We start from the raw sequence: 26,228 nt of genomic DNA, 5'->3' as shown, positions 1-26,228 counted from the left end.
ACAAACTGACAAAGTTTGTATATTTAGATATCCAAGCCACAAAATGCATCTGTCACCCATTAGTGTAGTGGAGGGTTTCTGGTAACAACTTAATTTATTTGGGCATCATTGACCAAGACAAACCAGGCTAAAATATTCCCCTACCGTCAGTTCCAGAGATACAGCTGGGAATAGTAGCCTCTAAAATAGCCATTCATTTTTGACTAATACACCAGAAAAGGGCAAGAATGTAAACCAGCTGTTATCCCCACCTCAAGAGAACACTGGCTCCAGCGATACACTCTGCAATATATCAGTTCAGTAACATTCTATACAAAGGCTGCTCAGACCAACTTGTTTAAAAGAGGAAAACAAATGAGAATACTTTTAGTTCAAAGTAACCTTCATCTACACTTGAACTTCAAAATCAGGTGGTGTTCCTGGATAGAAGATTTTGAAAGAAAATAAACCTAACAACCATTAACTGTACAACTCTGGATAACAAAAAGCCCGCACACAATCCCGGTTACCCCACTCATTCAGATAGATGTCAGCGTTTGAGACTGCCTAGAGTTTAAAAAAAAGCCTTTAACCCAAAACGTTATCGAGAGTCTGGCTTCTATGGCCATTAAGTGACAATATTTTCAATGGAAAAGAGTAAAGGGTAAAAATTAAAAATCACCACACAAAACAGCTTCCTTATTGCAAATAGTTAAATAGGTATTTATGAAAATTTTCATAATGTTGAGAACCAGCTAATTGAAACATGGAAAAATTTACAGTAAAACAGAACAAAGGCAAAGCATAGGAACAGGCAAATCAATACTCGATTCAGAGATGGTAAGAACGGCACATGCCGGAGAATCTGACATAACAAGGTGTGGAGCTGGATGAACACAGCAGGCCAAGCAGCATCAGAGGAGCAAGAAGGCTGACGTTTCGGACCTAGACCCTTCATCAGAAATCTGATTTCAGAGACCAACATGATTCCAGAGTGAGTGCAAATGGACATCAGTCTAAATATTTGCCTTAGTTTAAAGAACAAATAAAATGCAGTCAGAAAGTAAGGCTCACCTCTCTTCTGCCACGGAGCTGCCAGTGTCTTTCTTCATTACAGGCACGTCAGTCTCTGGTAAACCTTTCGAAACCTTTCTTTCTGAAGTCTGATGATTTGGTTCATCACACGTAGAAAGGATAGACGAGGTTAGCGTAGATGAGTCACGCAAACCTTTAACAGGGGTGCACTGTTCTTTTGGTTGCTGCTGTGAAACCCGATCGACAACAGAACAAGTGTCGGGAAATGCTGCACAAACATTAGATATTTGTATTGTTTTTAAAAGCCCATTTACCATTTGAAATTAAATCACACAATCATAGAACATAACAGCACAGTACAGGCCCCTCAGCCCTCGATTTTGTGCCGACCTATCATACCGATCTCAAGCCCATCTAACCTACACTATTCCACGTACGTCCATATGCTTGTCCAATGATGACTTAAATGTACCTAAAGTTGGCAAATCTACTACCGTTGCAGGCAAAGCGTTCCATACCCTTACTACTCTGAGTAAAGAAACTACCTCTGACATCTGTCCTATATCTTTCACCCCTCAATTTAAAGCTATGCCCCTCGTGCTCGCCATCACCATCCTAGGAAAAAGGCTCTCCCTATCCACCCTATCTAACCCTCTGATTATTTTATATGTTTCAATTAAGTCACCTCTCAACCTTCTTCTCTGTAATGAAAACAGCCTCAAGTCCCTCAGCCTTTCCTCGTAAGACCTTCCCTCCATACCAGGCAACATCCTAGTAAATCTTCTCTGCACCCTTTCCAAAGCTTCCACAGCCTTCTTATAATGCAGTGACCAGAACTGTACACAATACTCCAAGTTTGCTAGATCGCATGTTTCAGTTTAATTAGTTAACATTGCAGCTGGTCATCGAAACATCCATGCAAAAAAACGAAACAAATAAGCTATAAAACATGTATAAATATTAGTTAGAAATATCTTAAACATTGAACAAAGTCCCACACTGTTTCCCAACACAGATTCAAATCAGACAATATACTCTTACCTTTCCATTTCTACTTAATGGACTCCTTCTAGTTTCTCTTTATTGAGCTGTAGAGAAAATTTTACAACTTCTGTCTGATGACATGATCTAAACATTTACTAATTCTAACTACCTGAAGATTCCTATCCCAACTGTCCTTGCTTGTAAGATACTCAAACTAGAAAGAAAGCTGCTGCCGCAGAGCAGATTTCTTTGGGGCAAAACAGAACATTGCTAGGGCAGAAACTAATGCTTGCTTCTGAATAAGATCTCAGCCCTCAGCCCAAACTCTGGCATTTTCTCAACTGAATTGAAAACAAAAAGAAACATGTTCATCCTCAAGGTCTGACTACATTGATACAAAAGGGTGTTATGCGACTGTTGTGGTGTAACTGTGCTATTCTTAAAACTCAAACAGAGAAAAAACCTGCAGGCTGGTGTTTTAGATAAGGTGAAATAAGAATTTGATATTATTATAGTTAAACTTGTAACAAACATCATATGGACTGGTTGCTTGGAAGCCAAGAAGTTGTCAGAGATGAAATTTTTGTTTCATCAGTTGTGCAAAGGCTGAAGAACAGAACTAGACATGCAAGATCAAAAAATCTAATGAGCCTGCCAAAAGACAACTGGTTAACCGAGTCTCGAGGCAGCAGGCTCGGCCTACCAAAGTTGATCATGTGATAGAATGCACTGAGCAGGTTGTAAGGGAACTGTGCCCAAACAATGCTCAGATCAAAGTAGGCTGATGAACTACTTGGAGACAGGAGGGAGAAAATGGATTGCTTCCTCAGATGTGAATCTCAGAAAGCCCAGGTAACCTTGCACACGTGAGTACCAATAATCTCGAATGCAAGTTTCCTTTGGGGTACCAAATATGCACAGTATACAAAGCACGCTTGGGAGTTTCAGGTCTTTGTTACCCGGGAGTAAACTTCTGAACATGAAGGGGGATACTAACTAACAAAATAGGAGTTTATAAAACAGTTGCAATAAATTTTATCTACAAGGCAGACATGTTGTCATGTATAACTCATTCACACCCATGTGCAGTGATTCTAAAAATCAGCTGTGCTGACTGCACCTTTGTATACAATAAAACAATTGAATATTGGGTGTAGCTGCAGCATGTTTACACGAACCTCAAGGCTCACCCCTCAGTGAATAATACTACGCGACATCAATAACCCTTCAAAACCTAATCTGTTACACACGATTTGAACTACATTTTGGATTAGTTATCCAGGAAGAATTTTGGATGCTGCCATTAAGCTCTGTAAATATGCAAAGCAAACCCCAGGATATGTAGAATCCCTAATGAGTGACCAGTTCACACTAAGCGTGGCCACTTAATTGCATGACACCTGAGCTTTCCACAATTTTGCAACTACTCAAATCCAAAACCCTAGTGTTGAAGTTTTACTGTTTGGACCTAGAAGGGATGGTAGCCTCTGACTGGTGAGCTAGAATGCACAGTCTATATTGCTTCTGAAGGCCAAAACTTTTGTTAGGTTTTGGAAGCATCTAAAATATTTCTCCCACCTTGACTTTCTGGATCATGTTTCACAGACAAGGCTATTTTGCCAGTTGTTTTTAAATTGGACACAAGCAGACTGCTGGACTGGTTTGCATCAAACATGTCTTACCAGCAAAGCCTTTTGCAGGACTTTCCACTCTGAAGAATCCTGCATCAAACACAATAACATCTTGTTGATTTTCCTGTCTATTGGTGCCGGTCACTTCCCGTTTCAGCTTGGCTTTCATAGACGCCTTTAAAGCAGCAAGACTGCTTTTTGGTGCGATCATGGATTTGTTGGCTTTAATTGCAGGGTCTTCTGTGGGCTTTAGGATGGCAACCTTTTTCTAAACAGAGGAATGTGAAAATTACCAAAATTTTGATAACGCACACTGTCAAAACTAGAACTGAAAGTCTGAAAAGCTCCACTTAAAATAGGAATTAAAAAGAAAGCATCATAATAGTTTGCACATTATTTACAAGGACAACAAGCCTTAGTCATATTTGATCACCTCTTCAATGTTTTGCTGGTTGACTCCCCCCAAATCTATTTAATTTTTTCAAGACTCATACACATCCTTGTTAGAGAACATGGCACATTTTCATAGTAACCTGATAGAATTAAAGAGAGTGCTTTGCAGGAAAGTGCACACAGTCTAAAATAGGGAAAAAAACCAACTTATATTTTGAATACATTGTTGTACGGAAGAAACATGTAGGCAGTATATAGAGCTGGTTTCGAAAGGAAAAGGACAAAGTTACTGATTCATCAGATCAGCCACTAAAGCAACTTGGTCCAATGACCAGGATATTGATTTAGGCAGATAGATGCACAAAAGAAGCTTGCATTAGCATTACTACCCTTTGCTTGTAGCTACAACTTTTTTTAAAGAAGAAAAATAAGCTGATATGCTGGATTTGGATGTTTACAAAACACTGCAGGATAAACACCAAAAAGCATCTAGATGACAGAGAATGACCAATTCCAAATCTTTTTGTCCTATACCTTGACCATTTTCTTGGGCACTGACAGCAACTCATTTGGCTCCTCCCAATTATTTTCTTGAAGCTTTCTCAGATGCTCAAATTTTTTGTTCACATCTTCAACCTGGAAGGCAAGTACCCAAGTTAAAACTGACACAGTGGGATGAGGAAAAGAAAAACAGATTTTCTCATGCACACTTCTCTCAGATTTTGGGAGAAAAGAAACTTACACTTCTATTTGAAACTGGGAAAGACAACAGTGGAACGTTGGTTTCAGCAGCATCTCTCCATGATTGCAAAGAATTCTATTGATCGATTTTTCCTCTCAAAGTGTTGTTCCCTTTAGGCTCATTTTGCCAACTTAGCGGATACAATTGTTGCAGCCAGTGACTGAAAATTTTAAATTTTCACTAATCTCAATATAGCAATCTCTTTGATAACCCATTTTATTTTTGTAAGTTGACAAAAGAAATGACACTTTTCCATCACTTCAATTTACTGCAATCTCAGTCATTTAAAGCAGTTCCTTCCACCCTTTCCTTGGCCAACCCCATAAGCTAGCCTCATCGTCTGCTAGTATTCAGTACTTTCAGAAAATCCCAGGTCAATCCCTGGTCCGTGCAGAGGTATTTCAGTGGTAGTAGGAAATGCGAAGCTTTCCCAGCGGGCACTTCTGATAGCTATAAAACATGAATGATTGAGAAAATTTTGCCATCCCCTCAGTTAATTCCTTTCTGCTCACTGTACAGATAATGAGAGAATGAGAGTGGCAACTGTTTCCCAAACAGGAAAAGAAAACAAGCCTGTCACTTGTTGCGGTGGTGGTGGGGGAAAAGAATAATTGACTGTGCTCGAAGAAAATTTTCTTTAAGTACCTGGAAGTAGACCATGTCCCAGAATCCTTCAAGATCTGTGTAAGTTACTTCCTTTTCACTTGTCTTGAACTCACAATCATCAACAAGGCCATTAAACTGCTTGAATCGCTCGGCCATGAGAAGACGCGCTTGTCCCACAGTTGTGCGAATCAAGTCTTTAACTAAGTGGAAATATAATTTGAAAGAGTACTTTGGGATGTTAGTTTTTGTTGGATAGGTTGCTTAAAAGACCAAGTTTGTAAAGAACAAATAAGTTTGTAGGCTGGTGCCATCACACAAGATCTAGCAAATTGTCAGTTATTCACCAGAGCACAAGATTCAGAGAACTAAAACGTTTACAGGTCATTCATCCAATATTACTTGACTTGGATGCACAGATGAAAAGCTAGCAAATTAGGTAGAATCAGAGTCAAAAATTTCTACTTGCAAACTAGTTCAGGAGAACATGTTGTAATAGATAATGGTCCATCAAGTCAGCTTTCAACCCAGCTAAACAGAGGTCAATAAGGATCTGGAAGTTTTCCTAACAAGAAAAAAAAAGTGTTGCTAATGCTGCCCAACTGGAGAGTAAAAACAGACAAAAAGATCAGCTGTGAAGGAATGAAGCTTTCATGAGAAGATGAAATACATTTTTGAAGATTTTAGTCATAAAATACAATGTGATCGCTCTAGAAATTAATTTTTGGACATTTATTCCTAAATCATGAAATCTGCTATGACTGACCATTAGGTGCAGATTAACTAAAAATCTAATTAGGCTGATTCTAAAATATTAAAAGTTTAACTTATATTTTAATACAAGTTGTGACAGCAGAAACAAAAGAGCATCACTGCATGTCAAGTCACAGAACTTGTTATACAGCTCATGTTTTATTGGAAATATACAACTTACACAGTGAATTCACAGAGTGACAAGCTCTTGCAATAGTGCTGTCGCCTGGAATGCTCTTTGAGGAATAGCTTTTGGAGATATTTTAGCCTTTTATGGTTTAGCTCAAGGTTCATTTCAGGTACTGCTCAGCACCATGTCACACTGCCATCCAGTGGAGGCCAGGGATGGAAAAAATATTCATGGCCGCAAAGTCAAAGTGTACAGCAAAGAGGACAAGCATTGATTTCTAATGGCTATCAACCAAACTGAGAAGACATTAAAGGAACGGGGCTTAAAATTTCTAGCATTTAGAAAGTAGGAGTGGCGATCTCACTAATGCATACAGAATTCTTTATTGCATTACTGCTTAGGGACAATATCACAACTCATTGATGGGGGACACCTTTGAGAGCTCACCCAGCAAGGCCATATTGCTTCAGCTCAGGTATAGAAAGGATATAATCACTTTGATCGGGGGCCTGTCATACGACCCCCAGTCAGCTGGAGCCAGAGGAACAGATATGTGGACAGATGGAAAAGTGTAGTACTGGGTCACTTTATCTTCCTCCATATTGACTGGGGCTCCCTTTTAAGTGCTAGGAGCCTGGATTGGTTGGGGCAGAGGATGTGAATTAACAAGTTAAGTTACTTGTGGAAACAAATAGATACCCGAGTGAAAGGCTAGCAACAATCATATTAAGCAAAGAACAGGGGAACAAAAACAACCCTGGTAAACAGAATTAAAGGAAAAACCCAAAGCTTTTTAGACACACAAAAAAGGAGCTAGAGAAAAGTTTGGCCCACTCAAGAACAAAGGAGGAACTTTATGCATGGAGCTTAGAGGATGTGGGTGAAGTCCTAATGCATTACAAAAGGAGATGAGCATGGTGGATAGTGAGCCTAAAAAGGGGTATGTTCATATTTTGGGACATGTTGATATCAAGGTGGCGGGTGTTGGTGTTTTGAAAAGCATTATGGTCGATGCATCCCCAAAATCTGATGAGATCTATCCCAGAACACTGAAGGAGGAAACTGCTAGGGCCTTGCATGAAACCTTTGTATCCTTTTTAGGTCGCAGTGAACATTGGCTGGAGGACAGCCAATGTTGTTCATTTAAGGATTGTATAAGGGATAATCTGTGAAACTACAGGCCAGTGAACCTTATACTTGTGGTAGGGAAAGTTCTTAGGATTTATTCACATTTGGAAAAAAGATGGACTTATTAGAAACAGGCAGCACAGCTTTGTGCAGGGGAGGTCATGTTTCAAACTTGATTGCTTTTTTGTGCAAGTGACTAAGACGATTGATGAGGGCAGAGTGTGGATGTTGTCTGCATCAACTTTAGCAAGGCCTTTGACAAGGTCCCTTCTGGCAGGCAGATACAGAAAGGATCCAGTGAACTCAGAACTGGCTTAGTCATAGAAAATAGTGGTGGAATGGTGTTTTTCTGACTTGAAATCTGTGACCAGTGGCATTTTGCAGTGAACATTGCTGAGACTTCTTGGCTGTTTTATATATATAAAACAAATTGATGATTACCAAAGGTTGAGGGTCCCAATGCAAAATGTCAGCTTTCCTGCTCCTCTAGTGCTGCCTGGCCTGCTGTGTTCCTCCAGCTTCATACCTTGTTATCTACTGATCACCAAGGTTGGAGAGCAGTGGATAGTGATTAGGACTACCAGTGGAACAGCAAGAAATAGATTGGCTGGAGAAATGGCAGATGGAATTTAAGCCAGACAAATGTGGGGTGATGCATTGTGAAAGGTCTAATACAGGAGGAAGTATAATGTAAAGAGCAGAACCCTTAGAAGCATTACCAGAAGGATTTAGGCATTTAGCTCCACAGTTCTGAGTGTGGCAACACAACAAATAGGCTGGTCAAGGTGGCGTACGGCATGCCTTTAATCAGTTAGGGCATACAGTGTAAAAATTGGAAAGTCATCTTGCACCTGTATGGAACTTTAATAAGGCTACATATGGGAGTGTGTTCTGGTCACTGCATTACCTGAAGGACGTGGAAGCTTTGGAGAAGATCTTAAAAAAAATTACCAGGATGTTGCCTGGTTTAGAGAAAAATAGCTATTACAAAGGATTAGAAAGGGATTATTTTCACGTGAAAATTAGATAGAGTTTACAAAATTACTAAAGACATGCAAAGAATCTATAGTTGTAGTCTTCCTCCTAGTGGACATAGGTTTAAGATAAATGGGGAAAGGTTTAAGAGATGAGAGGCAAGTTTTTTTATAAAGAAAACATAGCAGATGTTAAGTGCCTAAAAGTACCAGAGGTGGCGGCAGAAATACAACAACATTTATGTATCTGTCAAGATGTTTCTTAAATAGGTAGGGAAGAGAGGGATATAGACCACATAGAGGAAAAAGGGTTTTTGAGAAACATCATGTGTCAAGTTGTAAGGAATTTCTTCACTGAGAGGTGGCAAATCCTTAGAATTTACAAAAGCAGAGGCAGCTTTGCCGTCAAGTGTCCAATGTAGATTTCTAGACATTAAAAATTGCAATGCAATTGTAGAAGTTATAGGAACAAGAGCATTTAGGGAGATCAGCCATGATCTAGCTGAATATGGAGTGGGTTTTATGGACTGAACACTGAACCAAATTCATACTACCTATGCATATTCCTGAATGGAGCATGTTTCAAGCATTCAATTTTTAAATTTATGTCGTGAGATTTCATTAAGCTATACAAAGTTACATTTTCTTCACTCTCTCCTTCTATCTGGACTGTAAATCATGTTTTTAATTATACAGCAAACCTTTTATTAATGGACACTTGAGACCAGAGTGTTCTGGTTGATCAAATATTCTGGTTATTTAAGAGGTCCACATAAATGCAAAAACACACTAAGTAACAGAAACACAATGCAGAGGGTATACACATTGCTTTACTTCACTTACGGTGTAAATGACTCAGATAATAATGCAGCTTTGCCTTAAAAAAACACATATTGGCAGAGAGCCCTCTCACTCGCACCCTTAACCGATTACACAGACATTGCAATAATACAGTAAACTTCCAGTATTTCAGGTATATCATTTTTGCCAGTTTATCAAGACTGCCATGTACATAATGCCAGTTCAGTTAAAACAGTTTGCTCTATTTATTTTCTAATAAAGAAGCAAGTCAAGCTAAAAAGACAACTGTGACCAAACAGCAAATAATTATTTCTGCCTGTAAAACAAAGGAACACACACAGGTAGATACACATGGTAAATGTTAGGATATAATAAGCAATTTTAATGCATCTAAAGTCAGTAACTTATTTTTAATGAATATACTGTTTAAAGTGGCTGACAACTGTAATATGACAAGAAATTAAAAAACGAATGAAATTTTAAATTGCTATTGTGGAATGAAATTGAAATCAGGTTTTCTAAAATTTCAATTTTGAAAGGATCCAAGGCATGCTAGTGTGCAAGTTGCTTTGACAATGGGATTCATTTGGCACAGTTCAACCTTACCATGATCTGGAACCTCTGCAGAATTAGCCCGCCCTTCCCACTGCTGGCAAAGTCCCGTCAAACTTTCAGTCCCCGACTGAACAATTCCTCTGCAAAAGAGCACATTCAAGTTAACATCATCCAACCCACTCTTCCCAGATATCCAAAATAATCATGCTTCAGCATGGTACCTATGATAATTTGATGCCGGTAACCGTGATATCGATGATTATTGTTTGCACTTTCCAGTCTGAACAGTCCTCTACTGGTTTCAATACTAGATTTTCATGCTCAAGTTTCTCAAGGTAGTCTTCAGCCCTCAAACTTTAGAGTCAGAGTCATACAGCACTGAATCAAGCCTTTCCATCCAATTCATCCATGCTCACTAAGTACCCAAACTAAACTAGTCACACTTGCCTGCACTTGGCACATATCCGCCATTCATGTACCCATTCAAATATCTTTTCAAGTGTTGTAATTTTAACTGCATCTACTACTACTTCCTATGTACAAACGATCTTCAGTGTGGAAACGCTGCCAGGTCTATTTTAAATCTTTCCCCTCTCGTCTACAACTTATGCTCCCTAGTTTTGATCTCCTCCACCCTAGGGAAAAGACCCTTTGCTATTCATCATTTCTATGCCCTCATGATTTTATAATTCTCTATAAAAGGTCACCCTCAACCTCCTACGCTACAGGATGAAACCTTTAACCTATCCAGCCCCTCTTGCACCAGTAATATCCTTGTAAATCTTTTCTGAACCCTACCCAATTTGATAATATCCCTCCTATAGCAGGTGCCTTAGATTGCCATTCAAACATGACAGCCTAGATATTTTTGACAAACATCTCCAGACATGTTAGGATATATCTCCTGGCAAGATGGGACTTGAATCTGGGTATGGGAGCTTTGAAGTACAGGCAATCCCAATACACCAGAACAACCTTAAAATGTAGGGCCTGATTGGCCTCACAAAAGGCAATTCTGAGTATCAGTGGACAGCAAATCAGTTGCAGCCAATTTAGTGTAGTGGCATTTACTGAGACTAAGCTAAACTGCAGCAGCCCTTCTGCAATCCAGTTCAAATAACTCAGCATCGATCGGACACAGGTTTGTGGTTCAGTTACATTCTAGCTTTACCAAGAGCTTACAGCAAATTGCAGAACAAAAATATCTCTCTCAAGCTGTTTACTGCTATTTGCTGAATTTTTAACATTAAGATATGTACTGGTAGATAATAAAGGTGTCTTAAAACACTCAAATCAATCACTTAAATTCAGACAGCATCAAGGGATTTGTATTGTATAGCAATGCTATCGACGGCACAGTTGATGGCACGTAAACAAAAAAACTCTAGTCTTTTCACAGCTGAGGCAAGCGGCTCATTCTCTCCCAGATTAACAAATCTGTTAATATTTAACATTTTAACATAGTTAACATTTTAAAAAATGCATTTGTAACAAGTATTAATATTGAACTAGTACACCAAAGCAGCAAACCCGAATCAGCTATTTATTCATTCTGTGCGAAATTTGTTTTCCCAAAGACAAAAACAAGTACGTTGAAGCTGATCTGTGACTCTGCTCTTCCACATCAGTTAAATTCGAGAAATAAAAAGCCCGATGGTTGGACATACATTAAAAAACAGGCTGATTTTTCAAATCACAACCCTCCAATTGCCTTACAGAAAAGTGAAGACATAATGCAAGAGATCATTCCCCAAAAAAAAAATCAGCAAGATGGACCTCAGGACCACCAAATTTCTAAAAAGGAGGCTGCTGCTTTACTATGAATGTAGGTATCTCTGGATAGGCCAGCATTTCTTTCTCATTACTAACTAAATGCGAGAAGACAACGAGATCTGCCTTTATGCTGTCTCTGCTTGGTTTGCAAAATACTTAGGACGTTTACTCAACTGCACACAGACAACTCCTGAAAAAACATTTAGGCTTCTCGTTGCTGTGGAAAGGCTGTCAAAGACCCCACCCATTCCAGTAATACGATCTTCCAATCTCTTCTGTCAGGCAGAAGATACAGAAGATTGAACATGCACCAATAGGTTCAAAAGAAGCTTCTTCCCTGCTGAATGGACTTTTCTAGTTTCAAATCTAATATTGACCTTGTTTTTGTGCACCTCCTCCGCTGTCGAAACCTTGTTTGCCTCGCTGTTAACCCCCTTTAATCTGTATGGCCTTATTTGCCATGATCTGCCTGTACTTCTCAAAACAAATCTTTTCATTGTGCTTGGGTACATGTGACAAAAATCAATCAAGTCAAAGGGCATACAGACACCATCTTTCAAAATAGATTTGTCAAGTTAGGTGAATCTCACCTAGATCATACTTCAACAATAAAGAACATTGTTACTTTATGCCAAGATTTCAATTTTGTGGCTGACCTGAAATAAGCAACATTGTGTAGTGGTCCACTGACATCAGTTGTACAGCTTGCTGAAGAATCTTGTGGTTTGTTAGGTGCAGATACTTCTTCAATCACTATAAAAAGGTCAGATTTCATAATTATTCAAATGTTGAATTGAACACGTTGGGTTGCCTTTTATGACATTCCCAAAGACAATTTAAATTCCCAAAAAAGTTCCAGTTCAAGCAATAAGGAGAAATTTTGAGATGAAAACAGCCTTAGAAAGGAAATGAACAATTCAACTGGTGGAACTCTAATTTGATAGCAACATTTCGTTTTTAGTCACTATTACTACAACAGGATGCTGTCATGAGGCTTTACAGCATGTATAACAGGAGCATAAGGATTACAGTTCTGTTGAATGAATTATTTACTAGTCCATCAGAACTGTGACTTACCAGCACCAACAGGGTCTTCACATTTTGCTTCAGGGAGATGCTCAGACTCAAAGTTTGGGACAAGCTTACTTCTAGTTCTGGTCACCAAATTTGGTGTTGTGGAAGAAACAACATTATTTTTTCTGGACAGAAGGAAAGAGAAACATATTTATAAAATGTTTATTTTTGCAGAATTGAGATACAAGGAGGACGAATTTCTTCAGCCAAAGGATGTCTAATCTGTGGAGCTCATTGCTGGAAAAACTCATTGACAGAGTCAGATAGGTTCTTGATTAGTAAGAGGATCAAGGGTAACAGGGAGAAAGCAGAATGGGGTTGAGAAACATACCAGTTCATCATCAAAATGGCACAACAGACTCAATAAGCTGAATGAGCCAATTCTGCTCATTTTTCTTTTTACGGTCTTAACCGTGGATAAATAGTGAACCGCATGCCAGGCCACATGGAAACATCAATGGCATTCATCAACTGTACAGAATTTAACTCGGATGTTAAAGAGGGGTTCCCAAAGCAGGGGTCAGGACTCAACTGAGGTTACATGCTCTAGAGTAGCAATGGCCACCAAGAAGTTCTAACTAAGATAAATAATCACATTCCTGCTCCAACAGGCAGGTCCCATTCCTCCTATTTTTTGTAAATGCTCACCAGCCTCTCACATTTGCTCTCACAATGTGAATTTTCAAGCACTGAAAATGGCGTCACTGTGGGAAAGTTTGAACAGTATTGTATCAAGAATGTTTATGCAAGAAAAGGGCATGAGGTTTAGAGCAGGGGACAAAAGAAATTGATCGGAGAAATCGCAATGATGTAGCTGGTTAAAAGGTAATAAAACAGTTCATAAACATTAGCCGGCGAGACCAGAAAGAAATAGAGAATGAAAAATCACTGCTCAGCTTTGCCACATTCAGCAAGGTTTATCCATCTTGTTTCTGAAGACAGTAAAAATCTTGTAAAAGTCCTGAAGCAATTAGGTAGCAATTTTAACTCATTCCCTCCCTTCACCCAATAGCTCTATTGGAAAATGCCAAGCACATACTGGGATACAGTTTTACAAGCATTCTCCAGTACTTCCATCAAATGCCCATCATTGAAAGGCCAGTCTTGATGAGTTATCAGGCTACTGTTGGGGGGGGGTGGGGGGTGGTGGTGGAGGAAGAGGTGCTGCACCAGCTGTTCATGTTATTTGTCCTCAACCAAGTAGGGCCAAGACCAAATAATGCCAATCGTTGACCTAGCTGCATTTAATGAATTCTACACAGCTGAGTGAATTATGGCTCTTTACTATCGCAGCTTCACTAATCTAATTAAACTTCGCAGAAAGGAAACAAGTAGCTACAGTACACTTTCCCTGATTGCTAATACTCCACCTAGCACAATATCCACTACAGGAAGGCAGGAAGCCAAATATGGTCAGTTTACTAAGAATAATTGTGAAGTTTCACAAGGGTGTGCTGAATGGATTTGCTGTACAACTATCACTGGCATTCAGTGCAGACTGGAAAAAAAACATGAGGCAAACTAAGCAAATGCACAAAAAGCCTGTTTGATTAGGAAGAATTATCGTGTTCTAACTTACGATCTGTGCTCGACAGGACTCCAAGAACAACTCGCAAAGAAATTATTCACACTTCGGGGGCTGAGTGGGGGAAACTTCAGTTGGGCCAACCCAGGCATGGGTGCAAAGACATAGTTTTCAGGTGCAAAAGAGATTCTCTTGCCCACACGTCCAGTACCCAGTACTGGTGGTATTTGGAGCCCAGTGTCGTTCTCAGTTGGTTGAATTGGTTCCTTGCAACTTGGTGGTTGATCTTTCTCAGTGACTTCCATATCTTGTTCTTCACAGGGGACAGACACTGGTTCATCATGAACAGCCTGAAAGACAATTTGAAGTATTTAATTTCAGTTTTAGCTGGCTTTAAGTTACTTTAGCTTGGGCACAAGATTACATCAATGCATGTTGGTCAGTCATCACTGCATATCACAAAACAGCTATTAAGTAGTCAATAGATAGTTTTATTCTATTTTGCCATACTTGGAAAAACAAGATACTAAAATGCTAATTCAGTCATTTGCAACCGAAACAAATTTTGACACCGCTATTACAGTGCTGTTAACTTCACCCTTGATTGGATGCAAAAGAACAAGAGAGGTTGAAAAATTAACCCAGAAGACATCACATGCTATGTATTTGATCACGAATGCCCTCTGGAACAAAGTTACCAGAGCAAATTGAAGCCATCACACTTGTAGACTAGACAGAAAACAAATGTGCGAAATTTAAAGTGCAAATAATAATTCACTAGCTGCATGGTCATAGCATAATATGACATAACAAAAACAGCAACAAATGACAATTGCAAAATCTATAACCAGTGACTTGAAAGACAGGAAACAGGTATCCAAAATTTCCAATGACAAATTATGACCTAGAATGGAATTCGATTCTTAAAACCCAGGACATGCCAATGGAAATTAGTTTATGCACTTGAAGTGTCTTGCCAGGCTTCAATTTGGAAATTTATGGATCTAATGATATGGAGACTGCAGCTGACCAAACTTAGCAATCCATCAAATAGAAGAACCCTGAATATGCGTTTCAGGGTATACAACCAAGTTGGACCAAGAAGTTAGCGGGAAATCTCTCATATGGTAATCACCTATGACATTAATACTTATCTCACTCTTAAAACCCCAGAACTATGGGAACACTGTTTCCTTAGAACTCTGGCTTTTTGCTGCCTCAAATTCCCTTGCTTTATAAAATGCCACTACCGTACCAGCTTGAAGCTTGGCATTCTCACGACCTTTGTAAACCTCCAATTGGGTTACTTATTCCATAATCCCATTGTGGCTTTGTCATGGACATCCCTCCACAGTTTTATATAACTAAAGTTCGCTTTCCTCAATGTAATCCAGTACCACGACTTTGGAACTCAAATTTAGAAAAATACGCAGAGTGATCAGACTTCAGCTGTGAAGCATGGTGCATTTGACCAACAAAACGGCCATCACAAAATGAAGCAGGCCACTATCCTAATGTCACAACGTGCCATTCTCTCAGACAATACACTGGTCCCAAGCAAAACATTTCACATATTTCAAGGGGAAAACAACTAAGTGGGAGATACTCCACTCAGAATTTAAAAAATGCTGTACATTCACTGTGACAAAATAGCTGTAAAGGCATATTCCAAGTTCTACTCTGCTGCATATTTAACAAGAATGCAGTGTACATCCCAAAGTGACTCTAAAAGAGCAGTATAGTTGGCCTGCTGCATGCAGAACATGCAATTCATTCATACAAGGAATAGGAGCACACAACACATCTTCAGCCTGCTCCACCAGGATTATAGCCAACCTTCTTTCTCAAGGATTGAACCTTCATAACTCTCTCTGGGATACAAAATTCTGAAGATTCACGATCCTATGAGTGAAGAAACACGACGACTTCAGGTTTGCTAAACTCGAGAATTTAGACCATAGTCAGCTTCTCTTCTTAGAGAATCTAAGAAAACTTCACTGGACCAACACCAATACAAGTATATCCTCTCTTAAATATGGACACCAAAACTGAACAGTACTTCAGGAATGGTCACACTGCAGTTACAGCACAATTGTTATCATTGTACTCTAACCCTTTTGCAATTAGGGTCAAGATGCTATTTGCCTTCTAAACTGCTTCAAGCACTCTCATACTGTTGCCCTTTCGCACAAGTGTACTGGAAATCCTCTTACCCACCCAAAAAACAAATGACAGGCACATCATGCACACAGATTGCTGCTTTAGCAAGTGGAGATATTAAAATGGCCTGGTGAAATATACAGTAACTTTAATTGCAGCAAATAAACTCCATTTAACAGGAGCAATTATATAAAAAAATCAATTTTGTCAAACAGTTTTATAAAGGAGTGGAGACTCTGTTACAGTATAAATGGCTCTCACCAGTTTGCAGTTAGATTTTTCTCCTGGTTGTCCTAGTTTTTTGGTTTTGTTGATAGACGCTTGAGACTTCGGGACTAAAGAAAGGAATAGTATTAGTCGGTATTTCTTCTCAGAATAAGATCAAGCATTCAACGTATTGTCAACCAAAATCACATCTGTAAAAACGGGTATCACTCAGTTTCACTAAGTGTTGAGATTTTGACTTCAGTGCTTTAATCATCAACTAGATGAATAAACAGTAGTCAGACTTTGTTCTCCAGCTGTGGCCTGAACACGAGCATGACTGGATGTTAAAAGGTTGCCCTGTCGGTGGTTAGCCATGTCTTGGTAACCCGGATACTTTCAAGGGCAGATTTGAAGCCACTTAGCACCAATTATTTAGTGCAAAAAAAGGGCTTGACTACAAATTTGAAAGCAACACTAAACAATTTCTGAAAGACTATTTTAGTCCTGGGTCTAACGTATATCAGAGGCTCAAGGGCTCAAAATTATCTATGCCTGCTCTTAATTAGTCTATGCGTTTAGAAAATTCTTCCCCCATAACCAAGTGATCGTAAAATTTCAACATATTGCAGGGAGGATCTCACAAAGTTACGAAACTATAGCCCAAAGATATGCCTTCTCAACAGAGGGGAGCTTTTAATAAAAAATATCTAATTCATTATACATTGAAAATTTTCATGGGTCGCCTCCTGAAAGATCTAGTTTAGACAGAGTGAGGGAGACACTTAATGGGAAAGCAAATGTAGCAGCTAAGTCTTAGGCAGAAGTCTCCGCCTTTTCACTAGTAATAGCTAGTCTAAAAAGCACAATGCATCAGGAAAGAAAGGCAGTGGGTTCACTTGTTTGTAGTATTGTCTACTAATGTCACGAACCAGTTGGAAAACAACTGATTCAGTTACCCAAATGCAGCTTAAAATTAATTAGGCAACTAAATTATTGTCCACAAACCTGAAAAGGGTCATTTGCTGAAGCAACTCAAGTCAAGCAGGGCAAGGGACACAAAATTAGGCTATTTGCATTGGAGTTTGAATAGCCTAGACTAGTAGCCTACTAGTCCATTCAAGTAGCCAGAGAGTTCCCACTATAAATTAAATCTGGTCCAGTAGCAATGCTGGAAAAGTACTAGAACACTTGAACAGATCTTTCATAGAACATAGAACTTTACAGCACAGTACAGGCCCTTCGGCCCTCAATGTTGCGCCGACCTGTGAAACCAAGCTGAAGCCCAACTAGGCTACACTATTCCATTATCATCCATGTTTATCCAATGACCATTTAAATGCCCTTAAAGTTGGCAGGGCATTCCATGCCCTTACTACTGAGTAAAGAACCTACCTCTGACATATGTCCTATATTTATCACTGCTATATTTAAAGCTATGTCCTGTCATGGTAGCCATCACCAGAGGAAAAAGCTCTCACTGTCCACCCTATCTAATCCTCTGATCATCTTGTATGTCTCTATTAGGTCATCTCTTAACCTTCTTCTCTTTAATGAAAACAGCCTCAAGTCCCTCAGCCTTTCCTCATCACACCTTCCCTCCATACCAGGCAACAGCCTGGTAAATTTCCTCTACATCCTTTCATGTCCCCAGCTTGGGCTTTAGCCATACATTACACTCAAAATACAGGTTACAAATCCTGAGTTTCCGGTACAATGGTATAAACCGAACAGCTAGTCACTGTTCACAAAAAGAAACAAACTAACTTACCTTGCACAGGTTTAACAGCTTTTGGTGCAATTTTTGGTTCAAGCCTACTCCTTGTCTGTAGTGGCTTGATAGGTGCTGCTTTGACATCTAGAATCCAATTTGGAGAATGACACGATTAGCTACTGAAACAGCAAATTCACACATTTCATAAGCTATATTCTGAAAAGTAAAGTGCATTTTCATTGAAAGTCTTGCACGCATTAAAATTCATCACCACAGAAAAAAAAATGTTGCACACATCCAGGAATGGAATTTGATTGGAGATAGGGGCAATAAAGTTAAAAAATAACAATTAAATTTGACATAAACAAACCAAAGTAACACAATATAATAATTTAAATTATTTACACAAATGTTGCAGTTTCCAGTATTAAATGCAAGTTAAAAATTCTTATTCAACAAAACATCAAAGTTCGCTGAGGGACTTTCAAAAAGGCTTTTAAGAGTTCTGCTGTATTATTTATAAACAGCACGGTGCCAGTTTTCAGGCACATATACTAAGCCGGTTATAAATCTGAAGTTAGCTATTTACTGACATCAGCTGCATTGAATTTATCTCTTTAAAAAATGAACAGAAGACATCATGGTTGGAGACCACAGAGATATTTAATGTGCTTCAGCTCTCTAAATGCTTATCAGGATACTGTTCATTGTACTATGGGCAGGGAAGCTAATAACCAGATTTTGAGGTAAACCTAGCCCCTGATTTGAAGCTCTTAGACTCCTGTTCAATCACTTTAGTTCTTGGAGGCACAGAATGCAACACCACAGAAAAAAGGTCACTCAACCTATTGCACTTGTCTAGCTTTATGAAAGAGATCAGACTAAACACAATCCCCATTTATTTCCCAGATAGTAGGAACTGCAGATGCTGGAGAATCCAAGATTTTAAAAAAAACGGTGGAGGTGGACGAACACAGCAGGCCAAGCAGCATCTTAGGAGCACAAAAGCTGACGTTTCGGGCCTAGACCCTTCATCAGAAAAGGGGGAGACGGAGAGGGTTCTGAATTAAATGGGGGGGGGGGGGGGGAGAAGAGGAGATGCAGATCGAGGACGGATAGAGGAGAAGATTGGTGGAGCGGAGACAGACAAGTTAAAAGGGGCAGGGATGGAGCCAGTAGAGGTGAGTGTAGGTGGGGAGGGAGGCCGGACAGGTCAAGGGGGTGGGATGAGGTTAGTAGGTAGGAAATGGAGGTGCACCTCCCTCACCTGTTCTTCCCCTCCTCCCACCTCAAGCCGCACCTCCACTTCCTACCTACTAACCTCATCCCGCCCCCTGACCTGTCTGTCCTCCCCAGACTGACCTATCCCCTTCCTACCTACACTCACCTCTACTGGCTCCATCCCCACCCCTTTAACTTGTCCGTCTCCTCTCCACTTGGATGGATAGTTGAGAAGATAAGTGGAGAGGAGATGGACAAGTTAAAGGGGTGGGGATGGAGCCAGTAGAGGTGAGTGTAGGTAGGAAGGGGATAGGTCAGTCTGGGGAGGACAGACAGGTCAGGGGGCGGGATGAGGTTAGTAGGTAGGAAGTGGAGGTGCGGCTTGAGGTGGGAGGAGGGGAAGAACAGGTGAGGGAGGTGCACCTCCATTTCCTACCTACTAACCTCATCCCACCCCCTTGACCTGTCCGTCCTCCCCGGCCTCCCTCCCCACCTACACTCACCTCTACTGGCTCCATCCCTGCCCCTTTTAACTTGTCTGTCTCCTCTCCACCTATCTTCTCCTCTATCCGTCCTCGATCTGCACCCCCCCATTTATTTCAGAACCCTCTCCGTCTCCCCCTTTTCTGATGAAGGGTCTAGGCCCGAAACGTCAGCTTTTGTGCTCCTAAGATGCTGTTTGGCCTGTTGTGTTCATCCAGCTCCACACTTTGTCATCGCCCATTCCCACCCCCCCCCCACTTACAGCCCCTACAAAGTTTTCCAATTTCAAATCAGAGATCTCATACTTTGCTCTGAAACAAAAGCTTAACAGAAACTGTTATAGCTTTTCTTCTTTCCATATCAATGTCACTCATTCAGGTACAAAGTTTAGAAAGTCACTTTTGCACCCTCAAGGGCCTTGCATAATTCTCTGAGCATGGTACTCAAATTTTCAGCTGAGTTTTACTAGTTTATTCTCAAGTGTTCTGCTTCCAATCAAATAACAGACTCTTTCTGCTACTCAAGGCTTCGGTTAAACATCAGCCCAAACCACACAACCATTCCCTGCTCCACTCTCCACCTCAAAAATAACAAACCCCCAAACTTCCTGGCCTGGTTCTTTTAACATTAACCATATTCTCTCGCTAAAAGTTTTTAAGCTTTGACTAAAGCTCTTGCTCACTACAGATCTTCCAGTATAGCATTTAGAAATTGCACACCTAAAAATTGTTCAGGGGATGTGGGTGTCACTGGTTTCCCAGCATTTGGTACTCATCCCTCATTCATCTCAAGCTGTGTGGCTTGCCCAGACATTGCAGAGTTGACAGTCAACTGTATTACTGAGTCTGAAGTCAGATGAGGGCCAGAACAGGTAAGCTCAGCAGCTTTACTTCCCTAAAGGACTTTAATGAACCAGATGGGGCTTTGTAACAGTTGATAATTACTGGTCATCAATTATACTGGACATTTTCAAAAACAGATTTACTTTAGTGAATTTTTTGAATTCAGTATCTGTCATGGTGGCATGTGTTATGGATTACCAGACTAGTAACTCAACAGCTTCCCCTGATGTCAAGTGTTATTAAAAAATTACTGTTGTTTATTTGAGAATTTAGATTTTGAATTAGTGGTATTGAGTTTGTATCTTTGTGAATGAGTATTTAATGATTAATTTGCCGGTATTCTGAAGCTGTGGCTTTTTGTAATCAGTAGGTGTGCGCTCCTGAGAATTTGTTTGCAATGACACACTCACAGGCAGACAGAATAAGCACTGACAATCATTAGCCTGCATTCAATTATAATGATCAGGAATTGATTTTTTATTACTTAACGGAAACATCCATAGCCTGGAAAACATTTGGTATGTTTGCAGATGTCTTGGTTAAAAGTTGATGCACCAATTTCTCAGTTTTTTGGGGAAGGGATTAGGAGTGGGTACTTAGTTTAGAACTGTTAGGAATTAGCTTACCTCAGTGCAAGTCTTTTTAATCAGAAGGTAGCAGATCAGAATACTAAATGGGTTATTCAAAGCTGACAGAAGAATCGGTTGTGTGAACCATCAAGGATGAAGCTATCAAGATCAGAAATCAAAAGCAATAGTCAAGTTAAACTGATAGATATGAATGGGGAAGGGAATTTTTTTTGGTGTTTAAGAATTCTAAAAAAATGCTCTTGATACATGGAACAGAGGAAAAATACAAAGGTTTTGGCATCTTTCAAACCACTAAATTTAAATAGCTTGGTTTATTCTATTTTGTGACTTTTTTGTGTAATAACACAGATCTATACCACTGCATGCTTAAGATTCAATTGAAATACTGATTTTTGTTTAGACTCTAGTCTGAGATCTGACTTGTCAGATATCATTAGCAGGGATCATAGATAATGATCCATGTACAACCTAACCAAAGTGCTTAATAGGAAGATCACTGGTTTTAATTCATGCTACACAGCCCAATTGTTCTTTCAGTCCTTATCGCAACTACAGCCAGATACTGACTTGAACCCCTAAAAAGGGACCTATCCATCATAACTGCACAATTGCTCACTTGATCTGAATTAACCCAATTGGAGAAAAAACACAAACAAGCAAAATATTTGTGTCACTGGTTGTAAGGACTGTCCATACTTGAAAGATACAAAATGGCTGACAAAAGGGATAAAACAGAATTAAAAGGCCTGCTCCAGCATTTAGAAACAAAGTGACATACAAGTGATTAAGACAGAATGAAACAGCCGCTCCAGCATTTAAGTGAAACAATAGTGCCATTGAGAAGGTAGGGGCTGCACAAGCAGCAGACTGTCCAATAAGAGAATGTTCAAGGACAGAGTTTGCGAATTTAGAACAAACATTGATGATAAAGCTTCTGCAATAACAGAGATACATGAACTAATGGGATTGTGGCTTGTAAAGACCTGAAGGATCAAACGAGTTCATTAACCTACAAGTGATTGATTCCAGTCTCTAATGAAAGGATATTGTGCCAATAGGTGAATTGCATTAGCTAAGACATGGGCTGTAAATCTCATTCCAGGAGACAGCTGAATAGTACACATAGCCTAACTCAACAGCTGAAGTTATTTTATTGTAATCAGTTGTTTCTTTAAAGTTATTCACAATATTAAGAAATAGGCTCTGGTTAAAGATTCTTTAGATATTCACAGGTAGATTTCAATGTAATTATAGATGCACAGATATAACCAAAACATAATAAAAGCTTAGGGAAAACATTCACACAGATGTGAAAGTTAGCTAGCCCCAGGAAACCTGTTCCCTCATCATTAAAGGGACGCCTGGCATATCCTGGAAGAAACAAATTGCTCACAACTCTTTGGCTAGAATGCTAACAATGGAAGTAGTTATAAAACTTTATATGTAACTAACTTAATGGTAGAAATGAATATTAAAAATCTTAAAGTAGTTAGAACAGTGGGAAAATATAACAGAACTAACAGAATTTGATAGAGATAGCACGTGGAATACAATAAAACAACAGAAGTCACGCAGTCCTTGGAGACACAAGACTGGAAAGTATCCAACGATTATGGACAGTAACTTTGGAATGCAAATTAATAGGACACATTATAATGGCCAGGCCTTGGGATCTCCCAATGTCTGTTAAGCATGAAGACATCATGGGAACCTGGGGCTCTCTACAGGAATGCCCATCATTAATTAGGTGTTTCACAGGATTGTTTGTACAGGGTAAGGGGAGGACATAATGACCATGTTGTCTGTGATTATTGTCAAACAATGTATAAAGATGTTATATCTCAATGAAAATCAGAATGTAATTAATCTCTGTTCGAATTTGAGTTTAAGATTAAGGGACGGAGTTCTCGTGTTCGAGGCCGGATTCGGGGTGGGGGGGGGGGGGGGGGGGGGGTGCGGTGGAATCTTTGTCCCTATCCCTATGTGAACTGGTGACTGCTTGAAGAATAAAAGACTGCCAACTGCCCGCTGCTTGTGTGTCCCCCTTTTTTTCCTCTCTCCCTGGGCCCGGGGAAAGGGGGGGGGGGGGGGGTGGGTGTTGCTCCTACACTGACATTTATAATGAATGCCATTCATATTTTATTTATTCAAACATTTAGTCAGAGCGAGTTACACCTCAAACTCCAGTTTCCTCAGAACATACACTGCTTCTACCCAAAGTGCCACTTCTATAGCCAACAACGGAGTTCAAACTTTTCTGTCCACAATGACAAACCTTAGCATGTTGCTGAAAACAGAACCATTTCCCTCCTGATACGCTTATAAATTCTCTCACCTTTCACAAAAAAACCTTTTAGACAGTAGTTTTACACTTTGGCTTCCAGCTTAACTGATTCTCACTATCCATTCTAGCAGAATCCACAGTATCAGAAAATTTTTTAATTCATCCTTAACACTTTCACATCCAAAGAGCATTTATTGAGGGACTGAAGGGCAACTCCTTCAATTTCACCCCATGCAGCAACACAAGCAAATCAGGTTTTAACCATTTAAAGTGCAAGTACTTTGCTTGAACAATGTAGCCTTTTACTATTTGCAAAGGATCAAAGATCAGGTAACATTGTGGAACTTTGGCTTTTCTTTCCCCAGTAGTTACATTAAAGTCGGTCAATTTCATCCGAGTTTGAACATTAAAAAAAGGCTTCAGTTACACGAAAAGATAAATTGTTTTCAGGGCTGTTTGCCAAGCAGTTGAAGGAAAGATCACAAGTTGATGGTTAAGCGAGTTAGCCAATCTATCAAGGAGATTAAATAATTAGTTAGTTCGTACTAAAATAGGTTTCCTACGATAGGATGCATTTCTGCATGTTCAAATAATTCTGTTCAACAGATTATGGACACTGTCACTTTGAAATCTAACAATTACACTTGCAAGAGTCGTTAGGCTTTCAACCGATTAGGATATACTACAATCCAAAACAAAAAGCTCACCTTCAGATTTAATGTCACATGTAAAAAACATCACTCTACAACCACACACACTGGTTTGACAAAACCAAAAAATGATTTATCTTATTCAATTCAAGTTTTAATTAATTAGTCCTTGTTTTGCTAGATTCAGGCATGCGAATCTTCAATTTTGCAAAGCCATGCTCTGAATCCACACTTAGATAAAATTCACCAAAGCTCCTTAGACAGCACCTTCTAGACCCCCGACTGTTATCATCTACAAAGTCAACTGCAGTAGACATGGGAACACTACCTTCTGTAAGTCCCCCTCCAAGCAACTTTGTTCGATGTTGCTGGATCAAAACACTGGAACTGCTTCCTAAGAGCATTGTAAATCTACTTAGAGCAAACAGAGCAGTTCAAGATGGCAACTCACCATAATTTTCTCAAAGGCTTGGATAATAAATGCTGGCTCAGTTAGTGACACCCACATGACATGAAAAAAAAGAACATAACTTGAAAAAATATCCAATGCCCCTTTTGGATAGGCAGTATTGTGGAAATAACAGACTTGTTGCAAATGCAAGAGGGATCTAACACCCATTTAATGACAACTCTTGGAAACTCAATGCTAAACATACTCAACTCCAACTTTGCAGTTCTAGATGTGGCCTAACCAGGAATAGTTTGAAAAGTTACCAGGCCACAAAAAAAAGCAAGCTTGTAAAAACCATTTGTTAACACTAAATCAGAATTTCAGCTTGCAATGCAGTCAGTATAGAATTCAACCTACATTACAGGAGTTAACAGTGTAACTGGACTAGATGGATTCTATGTACCATGGCAATTCAGCATCACAAAAGCAGTTAACAGAAGTTCAGGATACCTTTCTTTGATGGGTCCTGGACATCAAGAGCAAGCTAGGATCAGATTCACCACAAATTCCAACTTTTGTAATTTATACAAAAAATGCATGAAAGCCATTCTATATTTTAAAAAAAGTCCAAATGAATGGCTGTTCTTTTCTCTCATTGCTGTCACTAACTTGCCACCAGAGCTTTATTTACTTGAGGCTGTGATCTCAAAAGGCCCAACAACCTAGCTACCACACTGACAATTCACGACGCTACAATTGCTCAATGCTGCATGAATGGATCTTGACCTATTCAGTGAAACTGTGATCCAACACACAAGTGTCAGTTGTAGAGTCAGAGTCATAACAGCATGAAAACAGATTGTTTGGTCCAACCAGTCCACGTTGAACGTAATCTCAAGCTAAACCAGTTCCACCTGCCTGCTCCCGGCCCATATCACTCCAAACCTTTCCTACTCATATCCATCCAAATGGATTTTAAACACGAATGGTACCCACATCCACCATTTCATCAGAAAGTTCATTCTACATGCGAACCACCCTGTGCAAAAAGATTTGCCTCATGTCTTTTTTAAAACCTCTCTCCTCTCACTGTAAAAATGTGTCCCCAAGTGTTGAAGTTCCCCATCTTAGGGAAAAGATAACTAACAATTCTACCCGTACCTCATTATTTTTTTTAAACTTCTACCAGGTCACCTCTCAACCTCCTAACTCCAGTGAAAAAACTCCCAGCCTATCCAGCTTTTTCATAATTCAAACCTTCCACACCCAGCAACATCCTGGTAAATCTCCCCAAATTCTCAAGATTAATAACATCCTTCACATAAACAGAAACCAGAACAGGATACAGTTTTCAACAGCATGACAATGAGGGCAGCCACTTTTCCAACAGTATATCAGGGGTATGAACCTTCTTTTCGTTCGCTGCTACCCAGTAAGACACGCTTCGGAGAAACGGGTATACCCATTGCCAGCTCATAATAGCAGGTTTTCCCAACTCACTTGCCTCCTCTTCTCACTGCTGCTTTGGCTGCACTGGAAATGGCAGCTGCCACAGAACCCGCTCCTGGTTTCAGGTTGTCACTTGCCTCTTTATTCAGTTTCTCATCTT

At 39.7% G+C, this 26,228-nt stretch overlaps 1 protein-coding gene across 1 annotated transcript in view; it reads right to left on the bottom strand.

The window, feature by feature from the left end:
• dlgap5 (discs, large (Drosophila) homolog-associated protein 5) overlaps positions 1-26,228 on the bottom strand; it is a 72,184-nt gene that overhangs the window by 8,176 nt on the left and 37,780 nt on the right. The window contains exons 6-16 of the mRNA XM_059640655.1: positions 26,124-26,225; positions 18,216-18,302; positions 16,502-16,575; positions 14,135-14,430; positions 12,559-12,680; positions 12,138-12,234; positions 9,760-9,848; positions 5,410-5,570; positions 4,557-4,658; positions 3,681-3,897; positions 1,054-1,282 (exon numbers count right to left, since the gene is read on the bottom strand). Of these exons, the coding sequence (XP_059496638.1) occupies positions 1,054-1,282; positions 3,681-3,897; positions 4,557-4,658; positions 5,410-5,570; positions 9,760-9,848; positions 12,138-12,234; positions 12,559-12,680; positions 14,135-14,430; positions 16,502-16,575; positions 18,216-18,302; positions 26,124-26,225 (1,576 nt within the window). The remainder of the gene's footprint in view (positions 1-1,053; positions 1,283-3,680; positions 3,898-4,556; positions 4,659-5,409; positions 5,571-9,759; positions 9,849-12,137; positions 12,235-12,558; positions 12,681-14,134; positions 14,431-16,501; positions 16,576-18,215; positions 18,303-26,123; positions 26,226-26,228) is intronic.

The sequence above is a fragment of the Stegostoma tigrinum genome, chromosome 38 (genome assembly GCF_030684315.1).
Source record: "Stegostoma tigrinum isolate sSteTig4 chromosome 38, sSteTig4.hap1, whole genome shotgun sequence".
NCBI classification, from domain to species: domain Eukaryota; kingdom Metazoa; phylum Chordata; class Chondrichthyes; order Orectolobiformes; family Stegostomatidae; genus Stegostoma; species Stegostoma tigrinum.
Note: the sequence above shows the minus strand (reverse complement) of the source record. Positions and strands in the feature narration are given on the sequence as shown.